The 17,002-nt window shown below is 43.7% G+C and overlaps 1 protein-coding gene across 1 annotated transcript; it reads right to left on the reverse strand.

Moving 5' to 3' along the window:
* Positions 1-595: 595 nt before the first annotated feature.
* kitb (KIT proto-oncogene, receptor tyrosine kinase b) lies at positions 596-15,758 on the reverse strand. The gene is made up of 21 exons (XM_068727651.1): positions 14,990-15,758; positions 13,391-13,672; positions 13,012-13,296; positions 11,595-11,734; positions 10,689-10,857; positions 9,873-10,062; positions 9,669-9,784; positions 9,441-9,555; positions 8,475-8,662; positions 8,076-8,182; positions 7,360-7,486; positions 7,100-7,204; positions 6,120-6,230; positions 5,341-5,482; positions 5,164-5,231; positions 4,974-5,065; positions 4,324-4,446; positions 3,482-3,593; positions 3,099-3,198; positions 2,793-2,898; positions 596-2,542 (listed from the first exon to the last, which is right to left on the reverse strand). The coding sequence occupies exons 1-21, from the start codon at positions 15,042-15,044 to the stop codon at positions 2,399-2,401; spliced, it is 2,877 nt and encodes a 958-aa protein (XP_068583752.1). The 5' UTR covers positions 15,045-15,758; the 3' UTR covers positions 596-2,398.
* Positions 15,759-17,002: the final 1,244 nt, after the last annotated feature.

Genomic DNA, 17,002 nt, shown 5'->3' on the forward strand with positions numbered 1-17,002 from the left:
GGTTGACGTCTTTGTTATTGTCACAAGAACTATTAGGTGGATTGACATGAAATTTAGTTAAGACGTTCATGGTTCCCACAGGATGAACCCTAATGACTTTGGTAATCCCCTTACTTTCCCTCTTTAGAGTCACCATGAGGTTGGCATCTTTGTTTGTTTTTTTACTGAAAGGTCTCAACACCTATTGGGTGGATTGTCATTAAGTTTTGTGCAGACACTCGTGTCCTGCTAATTGTAATAATCTTGGTCCTCCTAATTGTAATAACTTTGGTGTTCCCCTGACTGATCATCTAGTGACATGATCAATTCAAAATGGCAAATTGTACCATCCAAATATCTGCAAAACTAATTACATTCCCATCAGCCCCAGCTGTTCTTGTAGCATGTTTAGTGCTAACTAACAAATGTTAGCATGCTAACATGCTACACTAATGATCAACATGATAAACTGTCAAAACATCAACATGTTAGCGTTGTCACTGTGAAAAGGTTAGCATGCTGATGTTAGCTGAAAGCAGCCTAGTACATCCTCAAAGCTGCTTACCCGTTTCACAGAATTGGGAAAATGACAGACAAATTGAATGGACACTTTCCAGTGGGTTCTACCCTCACAGGTACTTTCTTTATTATTACAAGTCAACCAACTGTATCAAAACTGCATGATTCTCAAAACCAGCACACAGAAACTCTCTTCTGGCTCTCAACAACAACAACAACAACAACTATGTCACAATCAAATGCATTCAGTATTTAAAAAAAAAAGAAAAGAAAATCTAAAGGCACATCTCTATTGTATTTACATTGCATACATGTTTGACATAAATGAAGTAAAAAGAGCACACAATCAGTTCTAAACGCCTGGCCACAGACTAAACTACAGCTAACCCTAAATTACGTACAGCAATAGACCACTTAGTCTGTTATAAGTGACAGTATTTAAAGCTACAACACACAGGTGGGAATCAGTGTTTCTGTAACTTACGGCGTTATGTGTTATTAGGAGTTATCGCTTACATGCCACCTTGCTATGGCTCATTTGTTATAACGTAAAAGAAACTTCAGGTCTCTGATCAGAAAGTATCTTTTGTCAAGCCCTGTTAAAGCCAGTTTTGAGGTTAGCTTGCTGCCAACAACTAAGTATTTGTTAGGGACTCTTGAATTTATTTTAAATATTTTGACGTTTTGGAATAAAACACTTATTTGCTTTCTCACAGAGAGACATGAGAAGAATGACTGTCCATTTAACATGAAGCTGGAGCCAGCGGCCAGTTAGCTTAGGCAAGCATTAAGACTAGAATCAGTGGAAAACAACTAGCCTGGCTAGTTTAAGTCTACTTCTTGTACATGTACAAGTAGTAACTGAAAATGTTCAGTTTAAATAAGGTTGCCAGGCAACCATCCCACAAACCTGAGAATCACTGCCAAGAAATAGTCCCACCTATAACTCCTCACTAAAACCACAAATTGTCTTTTTTTTTTGTACGGAATGTATTAATTTGAGTAGTTAAGAGCTATTGGCAGACGGATATTATCACTGTTCAATCAATCAAGCTTTATTCATACAGCAACTTTCAAACTAAATAAAATACAACACTGAATAAATTGATAATGGTAAAACAGTAAAACATGAATAAAGTACAATTGAAGCAAAATCAAAATTTGAAATTAAATGTGTATAAATACTATAGGACAGAGCCATGCTAGCTGTTTCCCCCCGTTTCCAGTCCTTATGCTAAGCTAAGCTAAACAGCCATTGGCTTCACCTCCGTACTTGACGCACAGATATCTTAAGGTAGTATCAATCTTCTCATCTAACTCTCTGCACGACAGTGATATTTTAAATTTCCCAAAAATGCCAAACATTCCTATAAAAAGGGAGACAACCCCGACACAAAACAAAACAAAACAAAACAAAACAAAACAAAACAGTTCACTCATCACAGCGCTAACTGTGCTTATCTATTCCTCAGTCAAAGGTCTCTGTTTTCCCCAAAGCGTCTTAAGATGCAATCTTAGGCTGAATGTAAGCCAAAACTCCTCCTGCTGCTGTTAGGAGATGTTGTATCTAATGGGCGGTTAGTGCTGGAGTCTGCTTTATATAGACATGCACCTGAAATACCTACCACAGAGATCAATAAGCCAATGGGGAGATTACATAGAGGCCAGTACTGAGTGCCCAGAGCAGGGTCGTATATACAGTATCTGTGTGTGTGTGTGTGTGTGTGTGTGTGTGTGTGTGAGATGCAGGAAGGCCAGCGTTGGAGAGTTAGTTTGAGTGTTGTTAGTAGTTTACAGAGTGTGTTTGGCTCTTGTTGTTTGTGCGGTCGAAGTGGAGAATGATCAGGGAGGGTGTGTGTGTGTGTGTGTGTGTTTGTGTGTGTGTGTGTGTGTGTGTGTGTCAAACATAGTCCAGGAAGACGTCAGCAGTGTTTTGCAGTAAAGGCTGGGTGGGGGCTGTCGTGCTGCAGACTGAACTCAGCCTCCGTGATGGTGCCCTCTGCTGCTCTGAATGACCCGGACCTTTGCTCAGCGTCAGGTACACCTGAGGAACAACACACATTTGTGAGTTATTACGTTTTAATGATACAACTTTTTCCACACAAAAGAAATAATCTGATAGAGTACTGGGAAATGGAACGAGCCATATCCCAATGTCATATGCACAGTGTGTCGTTTGATTCTTTGATACACATGTTACTCATCTCTTGCTCCTTATGTTTCCAGTCTGCATCTAGACTGGTTTTCTCTAATAAAGACAAAAATGCCACATAATCATTTTGGAATCTACTCACACTCCTGGTATTTTCTGACAGCAGTAGCTCAGTCCTCTCCACCAGTTTCCTGAATGAAGGCCTCTTCAGAGGATCGTGGTTCCAACAAGACAACATCATGTCATACCTACAGAGGTGAGACTGAGATTAGATTCAGCACGGGCAAATGTTTACTGAGGTAATAAATCAAGTGAGAAGTGGGGTCAGTTTGTCATAGACTTCTATACAATCAGACTTCTTTTTGCAACCAGAGGAGACGCCCCCTGCTGGCCATTAAAAATAACGCACCGTTTTCATTGGAGGCTGTCGCCTGAGATACACACTTACATCTCGATGGGAGCAAACTCGGGCCTGCTCATCCTGTGGCCGTCTTGAATCATCCTATAAAATACTGAGCCCACCTGCATCCCAGGATACGGGCTGTTACCTGCAACACAGACATATGCGCACGCTTTAAATACCTTTGTGTAATTCATGTCTCATTTTTGGGCGAAAAGCAATATGGATACATTTTATGATGCCTGGCTTCTGGAGTTACATTTTGTATCACAATCAATATGATTTTGCAGGATTCGCCCCGCTAAGTGATGTTTGCTGCTTGGGAGCATCATCAGAGCCTCAATTCAGTTCAGTCAGCTCGAAGGGACGATAATAACGGCTCAGACATTATGAAACAGATGCAACAGCACGGCTCTAACTGGAAATGTTACCCAGAGAGAAGATTTCCCAGAGCAGGATGCCGTAGGACCACACGTCACTCTCGAAGGTGTAGACATAGTCGAAAATGCTTTCGGGAGACATCCACTTGACGGGCAGGCGAGCCTGCAGGAGGGAGACCCGTGATCACAGGAGCAGTGTGGAACATGTTCCCTTGTTTTCATTCTTTAAAAAACATAAGATATCTTTTCTCGAAAAAGGTGCTAATCCTTTAACGATTAAAGCTGGGGTTGGAAATCTTGAGAAACTAGCAAAAGTACGCTACATTTGAATAATAATCTGACCGAAAAACCCAGCCCAGTGTTCCTAACTCTTTTTGAGTGAAAGTAGTTAGCAGCTCCAAAAGTCGCTAAATCTAGCCTCCCTCAGCTACTGCTGATAAAATGATCATTATGAAAGTAAACAACGAACATGACCACTGTTAGCACTGGTACAGCTGAAGCGCAATGAGTGCAATGGGCAGATTGGACGGGCTTATTAAAGTCCTACGGCAACCACAGATACCAGATTTCTTTTTCATCTCTACTTTTTTGTCAGAGCATTTGATTTATTGATTGCATTCAGAAAATAATTTCAACACACACAAAGACGTTAAACTGGGATTACCAATCTCTAGCTTTAATTGATTGGTGGGCTGAGAGAACAATAAACAGCAGCTACTTTCTTTGTTGTTAATAGCTCATTGGAATCTTTCAAGCAAAAATGACAAACATTACTAGATTCTGAGCACTGTCTTATTTTGTCTTGTATAAGTGTTGACTGGACAAAACAAGCAACTGGAAATGGAGGAAGGAAGGACGAAGGGTCAGTGAGAAAAAGGGACGGACAGACTCACGTTGCCCCGGAGCACATAGCTGGCGTCAGTGGTGATGTCTCGAGCCAACCCAAAGTCACAGATCTTCGCCACCCTGCCATGAGTCAGCAGAACGTTTCTGGCTGCAAGATCCCTGTGGACACACTGAACACACACACACACACACACACACACAGCAGTGAGTATTGACATTGTAACAGGTTTCTGCAGTGAGTGAGTGACATGCAGCACACATGTACCAATGAGGTGGGGCGAGTTTGACTTGTTACAAACCACACAAACACAAAAGGCATATTGGCAGTGCTTTACAGGACATATGAATGCAGTAAAAGTACTGTATATATTTGGCAAATAAAAACAATTAAATCAATGAAACTGAAAAAATATCCAATAGTTTTAGCACTGTTTCGGGGGGGAATCACAGTGAATCAGGATGGTTTTAATTCAAACTGTAGTATTTCAGATCATGAAGGAGCTGGTTCTCTGTGTGCGCAGTGCATGATCTAACATGTAAATGCATCTTCACCATGTTTAGCTCTGAATGTATGGGCACTATAAGCTGACATGTTGGCCACAAGCCACAGCGCGAGTTATAAACCAGCAGCAGCACTTTTAAAATCTCTCCCGTAACGACTCCATTAAAAGAAGCGCACGGTCGGTAAAAGCCTTACGTTCTTGGAAGTAATGTACTCCATTCCCTTGGCCACCTGGTAGGAAAAGCTGAGGAGATCTTCGGCGTCCAGAGACAGGTCCTCTACATCGACTAAATAAAGATGACACTGTCAGACTTCTGCGGTCGGCGAGGCACTCAGTGTGTTGTTGAAAAGCACGATGAGAAATGTAGAGTGAGAGACTTTCTACCTGACTGGGAAGACCTTTCTTTCTCAGAGGGACGCATGGGTATATATCCTGTACCAGTCACCTCTCCGCTGCACACACACACACACACACACACACACACACACACACACACATAAGCATTAAATGGTAATTATTTTTGCAATTGCAACCACAATTCTAATACACACACATGCACACCTTGCTGTAGGCTCTGTTTGGTTCGACACGTTGCGATAGTAACCATCACCAACTTGGGAGTTTAGAAAGGCCTCTCGCTTTCTGCGCAGGAAGTTGAGGAGGTCGCCATAGCAACAGTACTCTGTGATCACCAAAATTGGGCCTGGCAGGGTGAAAAGAGATAAAAAGAAAACCTCACTCGCTGATTTTGAGACCACATGACACCACAGAACAATGAAAAGAGACACACAAACACAAAGCTCTAATGATGAGTGAAAAAAAGAAGATGGTGTCAGGGTTGATACATTCGACTGTTCCAATGCACGACATCTGTTCGATTTCAATGGTTTTGTGTTGAAACTTATTGAACACATCAGGGTTTTTCATGCCCAAGTGTTCCGTGTTTCTTTCCCAACAGCTTACTCATGCATACTTGTGTGCGAATCCAATTTAAATGCTGCATTATAATCAATGTTGATGGTCTAGACAGGTAGAACATATTGATCGATTGCACAGTAAATCTGTGACGAGTCAAACTGCATCACATTTTCACATCGGAGCCGGGCTGTCCAATATCTGATTTTTAATAAGAGGTCAATATTGGCTGGGCATGGCGACAAGTCAGCACGTACAACACATTACCATAAAACACAATCAATAAATAAATAAATATATGATAAACAAGCAAAATGCTAGAAAGTTGTAGTGTCCGCAATCACAATCCAGACCAAATTTAGCCCAAAATCTCTCGCGTATGAACTTCCCAAGAGTGAACTAAGTGGTGAAGCTGCTCCGCTCACCTCCGACAGTGCAGGCCCCCAGCAGGTTCACGATGTTCACGTGGTTTCCGAGGTAACTGAGCACCTTCAGCTCTGACATCAGCGCCTCCTTCTCCGTGGCGTGAGCGTTGGCTGGGATGACATCATCGGGACATTTATGAATCTTGTGATGCCACAACACGCAGGCTGTGTCCGAAAGTACTCCAGATTTACTATATATGTTTTCTGTCCACCATTTTATTTGAGTGTCAACTTAATATAAATGTTATTTCCTACATTTATTTAATTTACATGTAGTAGATAATTATTTATTATCAAATTAGTTCCTTTTCATAATAGTGCTAGTACACCAAAATATGCCACAGAAAAGCATTATAATGCACAAACCTAATAAAGTAAACACAATTTCCATGATAGAGACCTGATACTTTTTCATAAATAGTGTTATGAGTTATTTCAAAGAAGAACCTTTAAACTCCTTAGTGACTACAAAGAGCCCTGTCTTTTACTGCATTATCTTTGCTTGATGATCACGTCCAGCGTCTATTTAGGAGAATTATCTGTAAATAAAAACAGCTAAATTGTTTTTCCTGGAAAACGCAGAGGACTTTGGGGACTTTCCGGAATGTAGGCATCGTCATGAGCTGCATACAGTCCCCCGGATGGTAGGGCAGATTGTATATTGGTAGAATCCGGGGTAGAAAGGTTAACCACAACTGCTTGGAAAGCTTAAATACTGTGAGACTCTATGGAAAGTACATGCGTACTTCATCAAGTTTTTACAAGTTTTTAGATTAAGATGAGGGGCTTACATTCTTTCATTTCATGTATTATCGTTAAAAACCAAGCTCTGCCGTTTAATATGGAATAAGGAATGAGAGAGCAATGGAGTGGTTTTCGGACACAGTCACAGAGAGAAAGCTAAAATCAGACCAACACACACACACACACACACACACACACACACACACACACACACACACACACACACACACACTTACGTTTGAGCATCTTAACGGCGACGGTTGTAACAGTATCTGCGGAGCAGAGTCCATACGCTGTGGCCCTCACTACCTTTCCAAAAGCCCCAGAGCCCAGAGTTTTACCTGTGGGAACACACACACACCAAAAAAAATCCACAGAAAAGTTAAATAAAATACTTATCTTTTACTGTATCGTTCTGCTCAGTGAAGTTAAGTAACCGTGAGAGAAACGCTTGCCCGCAGAAGTGCCAGCTACATAAGCACGGGCGCTGTCATACCGAAGCGTAGCTTCTGTCGAGGAAACTCCCACTTGGAGTCATACGGCAGCTGGGTGGGGTCGATATATATGTAGTTGTTGCCGTGGATACTTTCGATGACCTTCCACTGGATTTGGAACTTTGGTTTCTGTTCAAGTTTGGAGAGATTCATACAGTATTTATATACAGAGAAAGTGATTATAATCAACTTCATGTGCTCTTTAGCGGTCCGCCGCCCGTCTCAAGACTGATGATCCCACCGTGAATTCACTAGTTCTCAAGGGAGTCTGACTCATCTGTATGCAGTAAGAGCAGCACGCTGTGTGTATCCTTTAACCACAGCGTGTCTGCACTTTTGAATGGCTGATTGGTTCATTTCAAATTCATTAGGACACATTCATATCGATTAAAAGGAAATACTTCTTCTACCAAATGCAGCAAAATAAACTAGTCTGATCTCAGAAAGATGCCTCTAACTTAAACATACAATAATCAAGATGGAGGCTTGAGTCATTGGTTAATGAGAGTGGGCCTTTTGCCAGAAACTACTGCAGCCATTTATTTTTCTTAACGCTGGTGGATGAACTTGAGTTCACACATCGACGTCAGAGAATTTTGAAACAAGGATTGAAGATAGATTGCTTTATGTGATTTATGAAAGATTCATGACCCCACTCCATCTCGTATTAAATGCTATTTCTTCATTGCGCTGATGTATGATTTACTTCCTGCCTTACCTGCATGTATTTATAGAGCAGCACCACTAGAATGAGGCTCAGCAAGATGCCAGTGGCCACCATGCCGGTTAGAAGAGGAGTGAAGAGTTTGTGGGGGACGATGCGCTCTGAGAGGAAAACACACACACGCCAGGAGTAATCAGAAATCACACGGAGTGCTGAAGTACACACACACATAAACAAACACAACGCAGTCAAGTGCTCACACGGTCACATCCTCCTCCCAGGTGTCAAGACAGACAGCTGCAGCAGTGGTGTTTCGTTTGCGTGCCGAGGATAAGCGAGTCCGCACAATATAATCCCAGCCTGCAGAGTCAGCATTCACTAATCTCATTCAATCTGCACCCGCTAACCACACAACACCCAATGTGTTTGTGTGTGTGTGTGTGTGTGTCGTACCACTGATGGAGAACAGCGTATAGGCCTCCTCCCCCTCCGTGCTCGCCACGCACTCCAGGGTGTGATAGTGAGCGTGCTCCTTGCTCACGTTCAGTCGGCTCACCACCTCGCTCCGACCGAAGGTGGACTCTGTCACCATGGCGACGTCTGGACTCTCCCATTGGGTGGCATTGGGCAGGTGGGAGCACCTGTTGAGGGTTATGAAGTTGTTTCAGGTTACATTTTCCTCTCATGGTTTTAGCGCAAGGATGAAATGATTGCAACCACAGCCACTCTCAGCTTCTGTGCTACTCATGTTAGCAATAAACCAATTAATTGTTAAGCCCATACAAGTTTGTAATGTCTTAAACTGCTTATATTGTGTTGACCAACAGTCAAAATTCGGCTGGCTTAGCTGTTTGAATACTAATGAGACTTTGAGATCACATAGAGCAACTTTTTCCCATGAGCCTCTACTGTTCTCAGAGGAACTGCCAGACAAAAGAACAGAAGGTGTTGGAGATTATTGTGAGTAAAATGCTCCGAAGTCACACTGCTGCTCGGTTACAGCTTTTAATATGAGCAGCAGAAAAACCCAATGTTTTTTATTTTACTTATATATGTAAAGGTAATTTCGATGTATAAAAAAACATTTCTTATTTCTATATCGTATTGTTTGTATTACCAAATCCACATGAAACTGAACTGACTATGAAATAAGAAGGATAAACAACATGAAAATGTAAGCTATTGAAAAATGAATGTGATACTTCATGATGTGATGCAGTTAATTTGTAAAGTCTGTTATTACATCATCCCTTTCTACATAATCTAGTGAAAATAAAGACCGAACAGCAAGATAAAACATTAAAGATGTCAAAGTTTCACATCCAGCTCAAAACAATAAAGCAGCTGAGCATCAGTCTTATTCTGATGTAAGCAATTTCATAAAGTAAATAAAGCGACCTAAACATATTTTAGGTGTACCTTGTGTGGGGCAGCTCACAGAAGTACCAGCTTATTTTAGGGACTGGGTAACCGGCGGCGATGCACCGCACCTGTCCATCAACAGGGCCTTCCTGGGCGAGGATAACCGGCTTGCCTTGTAGGGAAAAAGGTGGGCGGATTGATAAAAAAAAAAAAGAGACACATATTTAGCATAGAAAACGTATAAATACTAAGGAATGCAATGTACCAACTGTGAGAACCACTTACTGATGACGTACACCTGGAATGAATGGTTGACAGACGCGTCCTCGTGGCTGGCCGAGAACTTATAGGTCCCGCCCTCTGAGCCGAAGACCCTCACAAGTCGGAGCTCGCTGATGAGTCTGATGAAACAAAATGCAAGTTTTTCTAATTCTGTGTGTGTGCACATGCGTGTGGCACTTGCAGTGGAACTGCGAACTCTACCTGTACCTGTATTTGCGGCGGTGGATGGTGATGACGTGCTCTGTGGTGTTGAGGAGCCGTTTGCCGTTGTGGGACCAGGACAGGGACCCGGGGGCGGGGTAGGCATTGAATTCCACTCGGAGGCACAGGCTCTCCCCCTCTTTAACCTCAGCCTGGACCGGACCTGGGCTTCCTAACATGGTGATGAACCCCTGATCTGGAGGGGCATCAGAAACACACATACTTGAAAGAAAAGTCCACATGCACACTTTACACAGTAGTCCATGTGTTGCAGACAAGTAAACAAACTAAACCCTTAAAAGTGCAACAAATGTGCCAAAATCATGTGATGTGATGTTACAAACCATAAGCAGCAGATCACTGCTTATATCTGGTGAGCCGCTTGCTTGTTCTTTGCTGTTTAGGAAACACTTTGAGTTCACTCTTAATGTCAGATGTTTAGTCTGAACAGAACAAATCCACAGACAGGCCTAGAAGATTTCCAGAACATCATTGTCTTCTGCTGCACCTGGTCTGACAAGTGTGTCTGTCCTAACTCGTGTCCAGACCCATTTCTGATGTTCTCACTGGTATATAATATCACACTTTAAATAATGACAGCTGTTCTCCTGAGGCGTCTACATATTTGCATACTATGCAAATTTGAGATCATAAGTCATAAGTTTTCCAGTGAACATTCCTGTGAATATTGTGAAGGAAGGGTGTTGGTGGTGTTTCAGAGGAGCCCAGACAATGTTGCTTAGAATCCAGTTGGTGGCATTGTTTGTGTCTGTATCTACACCCATGCATGTACGGAATAAACAAACCATCTTCAACACTCACCTCGAACATCCAGCTGCAGCGCTGTGGCACTGGTGCCTCTCTTGTTGTGGGCGTGGCAGCGGTAAGTGCCCGAGTCCGATTGGTTGACCGCTGTGATCAAGAGTGAGGTGGCACGTTGGTAACCGCGGGAACCGGACAGGATGTGTGAGGTGTGGGATTCATCAGGGTGCTGCAGGGCATGGGGGGGGGTTAAGGGTCAGCAGGTGCATCATCACACAGATCCACTGTTTTCAAGGTGGCATGCTTCAGATAGGTCAGTTTTCTCAAGTGAGCGTACACTTTCCTCACAGTTGTATTTTAAAGGGGCTATTTCCGATTTTTTACAACATGGCTGCTATCGGTGCTAACAGCGCTAATAGTGGAAACTACGCCAAAAACGCTGAGAGGGCTAATAGTGTTAACCTGAGGGAGAACCAGAGCGGGGGCTACACTTCTTTGACTCCGCCTTCACTCTGTTTTATCAGCTGTAACCGTCGTGTGAAAGCAGTGCAGAGCAGCGGCCGTGAGCTAGCCAGTGGGGCACATGCACTAACGTATAATTTATTGATTTAATTCAAAGCATTCTCTGCACTGTCAGGTATACTATTATTTGCCTAAAAGCAATTAATATTATTAAAATATTTAGTGGAAGAAATATCAGAATCAATCTCACATTAAAACACCCACATTCCCACGAATATTACTCAGGGTTTGATCTCAGTGTCCTGTCTATGGTAGCTACAGCCCTGATAACAGTCTAACTTCAGTGTAAATATCTCTCTGTGTCTTGGATTGGTAAGGGTTAATGTCCTTTAAGAATGGCCAGGGAGTCAGATAGAAACACAAAAAGCTTCACATCCTGACAGTCAGTCACCCCGGACATAAAGAGGCCGAGGAGAAGCCGGTCAATCCCTTCATCAATCTCACCGCGGTTGAAGGGAAATCCCATTTGACACTGAATTCCGGGTTGACGTTGGCAGAGCTACAGGTAATCTCAAACTGCTCTCCTCTCCTCAGGATGACTGTGTCTTTCTGGGACAGCGTGATCCCTGGAGGCACCTCTGGCACTGGATCAAGAGATGCAAAAACAACATTATCATGACAGATATGATTGAATGACTCATTTAAACTCACTAGTGGTTGTGTGTTATTGAGCAGTCTGAAACGACTGTATCCATATTCTATCGTAAAAGACCCTTGAGGGTGTGTGACTCCAGTTAGTGGACAAACACACACTAATGACAATGCATACACAAGTACAGTATTTGCATGCGCACACTCGTGTGCATATAAACCGGACTACTATTTTCTGGCGTCACTTCAGTGGCTGTGTTTGACGAAGACTGCGGTAATTCTGTTTACACCAGACACAGCCTTCATGCACCGTTACAAAGCTTTGTTGGGTGTGGGACTATAATCCCTCTGCTCCTCCCTCCCTCACGTCTCTTTTCTCACTCCCTCTCTCCATCAGTCAGAAGGACACTGCGCCCCGGCTCCTCCCAGCTTGCCTCTGTTTTAGACTTCTCCCCACTGCAGACCAGACTGAAAATGCTGACGCAACGCAAGGACAAATAGAAATATGATCGGTTCCAACTGACACTTAGAAATGCTTTTATGATACATTTCCTATTAATATAGCTGATATGAAAAGATAGGAGCCGTCCCTCTTCTACCAAAACACATCTGCAATGTGGACAGTTGTTGTGACTGCCGCTGATCCCTGCCAGGATGCATGGCTGCAGACTTGGTGTCTTGTTTACTTATGTATAATAAATGATTTGTCTATAATAAACCACAAGTCCACTACAAAGAAACTACTGTTTTAGAGTTTAGTAGCGCCTTTATAGCTGAGTGGTTACAGCACATGCCAAATAACCGCCTTGGGACCTTTGCATGACATGCAACAAAGGTCATGACATGCAACAAAGGTCATGTCAAAAATCATTCATTTTAAATGAGCTTAACATATGATTTTCCATTTCATAACTCATATGACGACGTGTATCAGAAGAAGATATTCTATTAACTGTTGTTGTCCTCACATTGTCCAGCCCTACAGCTTTGTTGTTCTGGTGGTGACAACCTTTTTGTGTGCACTTCACTGTTTACTCTAACTGACACAAGCATTGGGCTTCACCTTCCACTGACTTATTACTGGGAGGCTGCAGGAGACATAACTAAGTTTACAAGCTCTGACTTTATAGATCTGCCCTCAAACACTCTTTTAGCTTAATTATCACCCAAATGACAGCTCTAGTAAACCTATGCCACATGAAGAACCATTAAACACTGGTATACTGAAGGAAATAAGAGCGTTGCAAACCCCAGCATGTCTCTCACTTACCGAGTCCTACTTCTACAGTGTATTGGCTCGACGTCACTTTGACCCCAGCGAGCTGTCCCACGCACACGAAACAGCCCTCGTACTCCTTCCTCACGCTGCTGATGGTGACGCCTCGCTGGAGGTGGCTGCGGTAACTCACGCCAGGGGGCAAAGGTCGTCCATCGCAGGTCTCCAGGGCCAGGAGGGTGACCTCGGGGTCGGTCACGAGACAGGGGATGGTGCAGTTCTCCCCTGCGCGCACCAGGAGGACGTCCACAATGGCGCGCTGGAAGACGTTCTGGGGGTCTGAGGAGACGAGAGGGAGATTCGCGTTGATAGACGCATCACACGCACCCGTGCGAATCACGTGCCCTTGCCCCCTCCACCTCAAAACACCCACCTTTGACGTATACATAGATAGAGCTGTGTTCCAGCGTGCTGTTGTTGATGCAGACATAGCGACCCGCGTGATAGGCCTGTGCCGACGCCACCTTGACGTAGGCCGCTCCGCCCTCCTCCACCTCTACCTCTCCCTCCAGTCTGCGAGGTCTCTCCCTCTGCCACCTCAACCCGGACGGGGCGCCGGACGCCGTGGCATTGTCGCGGCAACGCAGCTCCAGCCTTCCTCTCGTGGGAACTACAACGTGGGGCCCGCTGGGGGAGATGACCGGCTGGCACCAAACTTTGAGACAGAGCACAGAGGAGGTAATGCGGATGACGCAAAGTCGTCAGTCAGTGTCACTGATGTGGATGAATAACACGCTCTCGGAGGAGTTGCGAGAAAGAGATAAGAATCCATGAAAAGAGCTTAAACAGGACAAAGCAGCTAAAGATTGCCGTCATTAGCGATTTGTTTCCAGGATATTTTGGAGATGAATCCTTTAGTTGTCCAGTCTATAAAATCCCCACCACAGTTATGTACATACGTGATGGTTAAATGGGATGTAATGATTGGCACGGAGCCCCTTAGGACAGAGTGCTATCAAACCACCACGGCTCAATTGAACAATCAATATATATGAGCTGTCTACCCGCTGAGTAATCATGCATTAAGGTCCCTAAATCCACTCCCTTAAGATGAGTGTACTAAACCAACATTTCTCAGTCTCCCCCCCCCCCAATTCCTACTTTAGTTTTTCTTTAAGATTTCCTGATAGGCGCCATTTCGAGAACAGGATCTTCATGTGACTGTTGTGCCTTCGGGGCTGCATGGAAGCCGGGCCGAGAAGTCAAGGAGGAGAAGCATGTGGATGCAAAAAAAATAAAACTAAAAAAAATATCAATATCTGTGTTTGTGCAGGCTGCAAAGTGCATGTTTTATAGCCTGCCGCTACTGTGAGATGCAGACGGTGTTTGAGTAAGTACAAAAAAAAGGTTTCAAACAGAACCTGGGGCTGTTTTATATGACTAACACACAAGGCTATCATCACAGCAGCCAGAGCTGCGTAAATGTCAAGGTGCTGCTGGGTGTGTTTTGTGCGCAAAGATGTGTGTTTCCAGGCTCTTCTTTGTTCCTTCTGCTGGCCGCGCAAAAGCGCACAACTTAATCCCCGTTTTATTTCGGTGGCATGAATAATTAATCGTCCTCTAACACAAACAAACACACACGCACGCACAAACACACGCGCGCACACACACACCTGTTGACTACCGGGAAAGTCAGCCCAATGGCATCTCCCTCTCATGTCAACCCAACAGTATAGTTATGCAAATTATGTGATCTGGAGACGTGAGCTGACAGGTTGATCCAACTGCACAGTTAAACGCCACTTGAGTGTGTTGAACGTTTCCAGAAACAACGTGGAGAGAGAAAATGTGTGAGCCTCAGACAGCACTATGATACATGCTGCTTTTTTATTTTTGTTTTTTAAAGCTGTTCACATCTAATTTAGTGTAATTAATGTCGGGAAAGCCTTTAAATAGTGACACTAACAAAATTCATTATTGCGAACACAAACGCCACGAGTCGCTAAAAGCAACATTTCACTTGTTTTCTTACCTGTTAGTGGCAGCAGAACAAAATGCGAGGCGAAAGCCATCCAGGGGAATCTCATGGTTGAAGCTTTTTTTCTTTTACTCTACTCCGATTGTTTCAAGTGCAGGAACGACCATCCTGCGCTTATCCATCCATCCACAGAGCAGGTCCCTCCACGGCGCTGGGCGCACAAACACAACGATCCTGTGCGGCTGCGACTCCCCCTCTCCCTCCTTTCCTCTCCGATGGAGTTCACTGGAGCTTAAAGACACAGTGCAGCGCCTCTCCTCCCCTGCTCCGGATTCCTGCCACTCCTTTCTGTCCCGCATTGGCTGGAGACCGGCCAAGGTTGATGAGTCGGGAGAAAAAAAACACAACAGCACACGGATCTCTCCAAGCCATCCTCACCTTTTTTTCTTTTTGTTTTTTTTAACAGTCATTGCGAGAAAAAAAAAAGTCCAGTAATGGAAGAGCTGGCTGTGTTTTTCAATGGGATGACTGTACATGTTTATCCCCGACGTGAATGCAGCATCATGACGGGTGACAGCCCCTTCTCACACTTCTTGATGACAGCTCTCTCACTTGGCAGGAGTTTCCCCTCTATACAGAAACCCGTCCAGTTTGTGATGCGCTTCCCAGCTCTAATCAGCACAATTGCATAGTGGTCTCACTTTTTCCCACCAGATTTAATCAACTATAATATCCCATAGGAGCCAATAAACGCATCATCATGTGGCTGTGTGTATGACCCACACTACCTACACCCCCAACAATATTACATGTGTAAAAAGCAACTTCATAGACCAGATAAAGATGGACGATTGGGCTGTGACAAATAAAGAATAAAGAAAAACACAAAGTAATTTGCCACTTAATTCACTTTATGCCTTAGGGCCAGCTCTGCATATTTAAGTGTGTGTGTGTGTGTGTGTGTGTGTGTGTGTGTGTGTGTGTGTGTGTGTGTGTGTGTGTGTGTTTGCATGGTGTGGTTATGTGCAGGTTTTTATCTTCTGGTCTGTGTGTTTCCTGTTGCTCCAGAGGAATATGTGAGGGGACACTGGGGCCGTTGTGTTTTTTTCCCACACACATGATTAATCTCTAACCTCACTGTACCGCCCCATGGCGTTATGCCTTATTTTCAGCACATGATGGCAGGATGATGCTAAACAAACTTAGAACAGAAGCAGAACTTTTCTTTAATTGATTTTTTTTTTACCTCATTAGTTTGTTTTTGCAGTATAATTCTCTGGAAAATGTGACTGGTAATGGATCCAGATAAAAAAGAAGAAATAAAATAAGCTGTGGGCGAATCTAACTTCTGCAAACACACACCCATTCAGACTTTAGGACTTTTGGAGAGTTTTCCTTCCTGATGACGGTATAGGGAAGGGAGGGGGGTTTTGACTGAAAAGCCTGGGGGTCAGAAAGGTCAGCCTCAGCCCGACCATGTGCTCAACAAAGATGTTATTGCAGACAGCGATGCCTCAAGGGGGTCTTTCACATTTGCACCATGAAACGTTTGGTTGCTTCTCGTGCAAAATCGGGTCACACATCTTAAAGGACACGCAGCCTGAGAGCTTAACCCAAATATTTGTCATGCATGGCCTTGCCCTCAGAAAAACACACACTGAAGGAATAGTTTAACAATTTGGGAAAATATGCATATTGATGTTCTGATGGAGGGTTAGATGAGGAAATCACTATCCTTGTGTTTGTGTGTTGAATAAAAGGCTACAGCGGTTAGCTTAGCTTAGCACAAAGACTGGAAACAGCTAGCCAAACGGCGAATTATCCTTTTTAACTTCTGTGTGTGTGAACAAATTCAACAAACGCAATATGACGTGGTAATTAGTGGACTTTAGGGGGGCTGATATGTTCATTTTGTTACCTTTGGACAGAGGCAGGCTAGCTATTTCCCCCTGTTTTCAGTCTTTGCACAAAGCTAAGCTAACCAGCTGCCACCTTCTCATCCAACTCTCCAACCGAAAGTGAATGAACCTGTTTCCCCGCAATGTTGAACTTTTGCTTCTGCAACAG

Source organism: Cebidichthys violaceus, unplaced genomic scaffold (assembly GCF_023349555.1).
Source record: "Cebidichthys violaceus isolate CVI_PGR_0920_01 unplaced genomic scaffold, fCebVio1.0.p SCAF_4, whole genome shotgun sequence".
Taxonomy (NCBI): Eukaryota; Metazoa; Chordata; class Actinopteri; order Perciformes; family Stichaeidae; genus Cebidichthys; species Cebidichthys violaceus.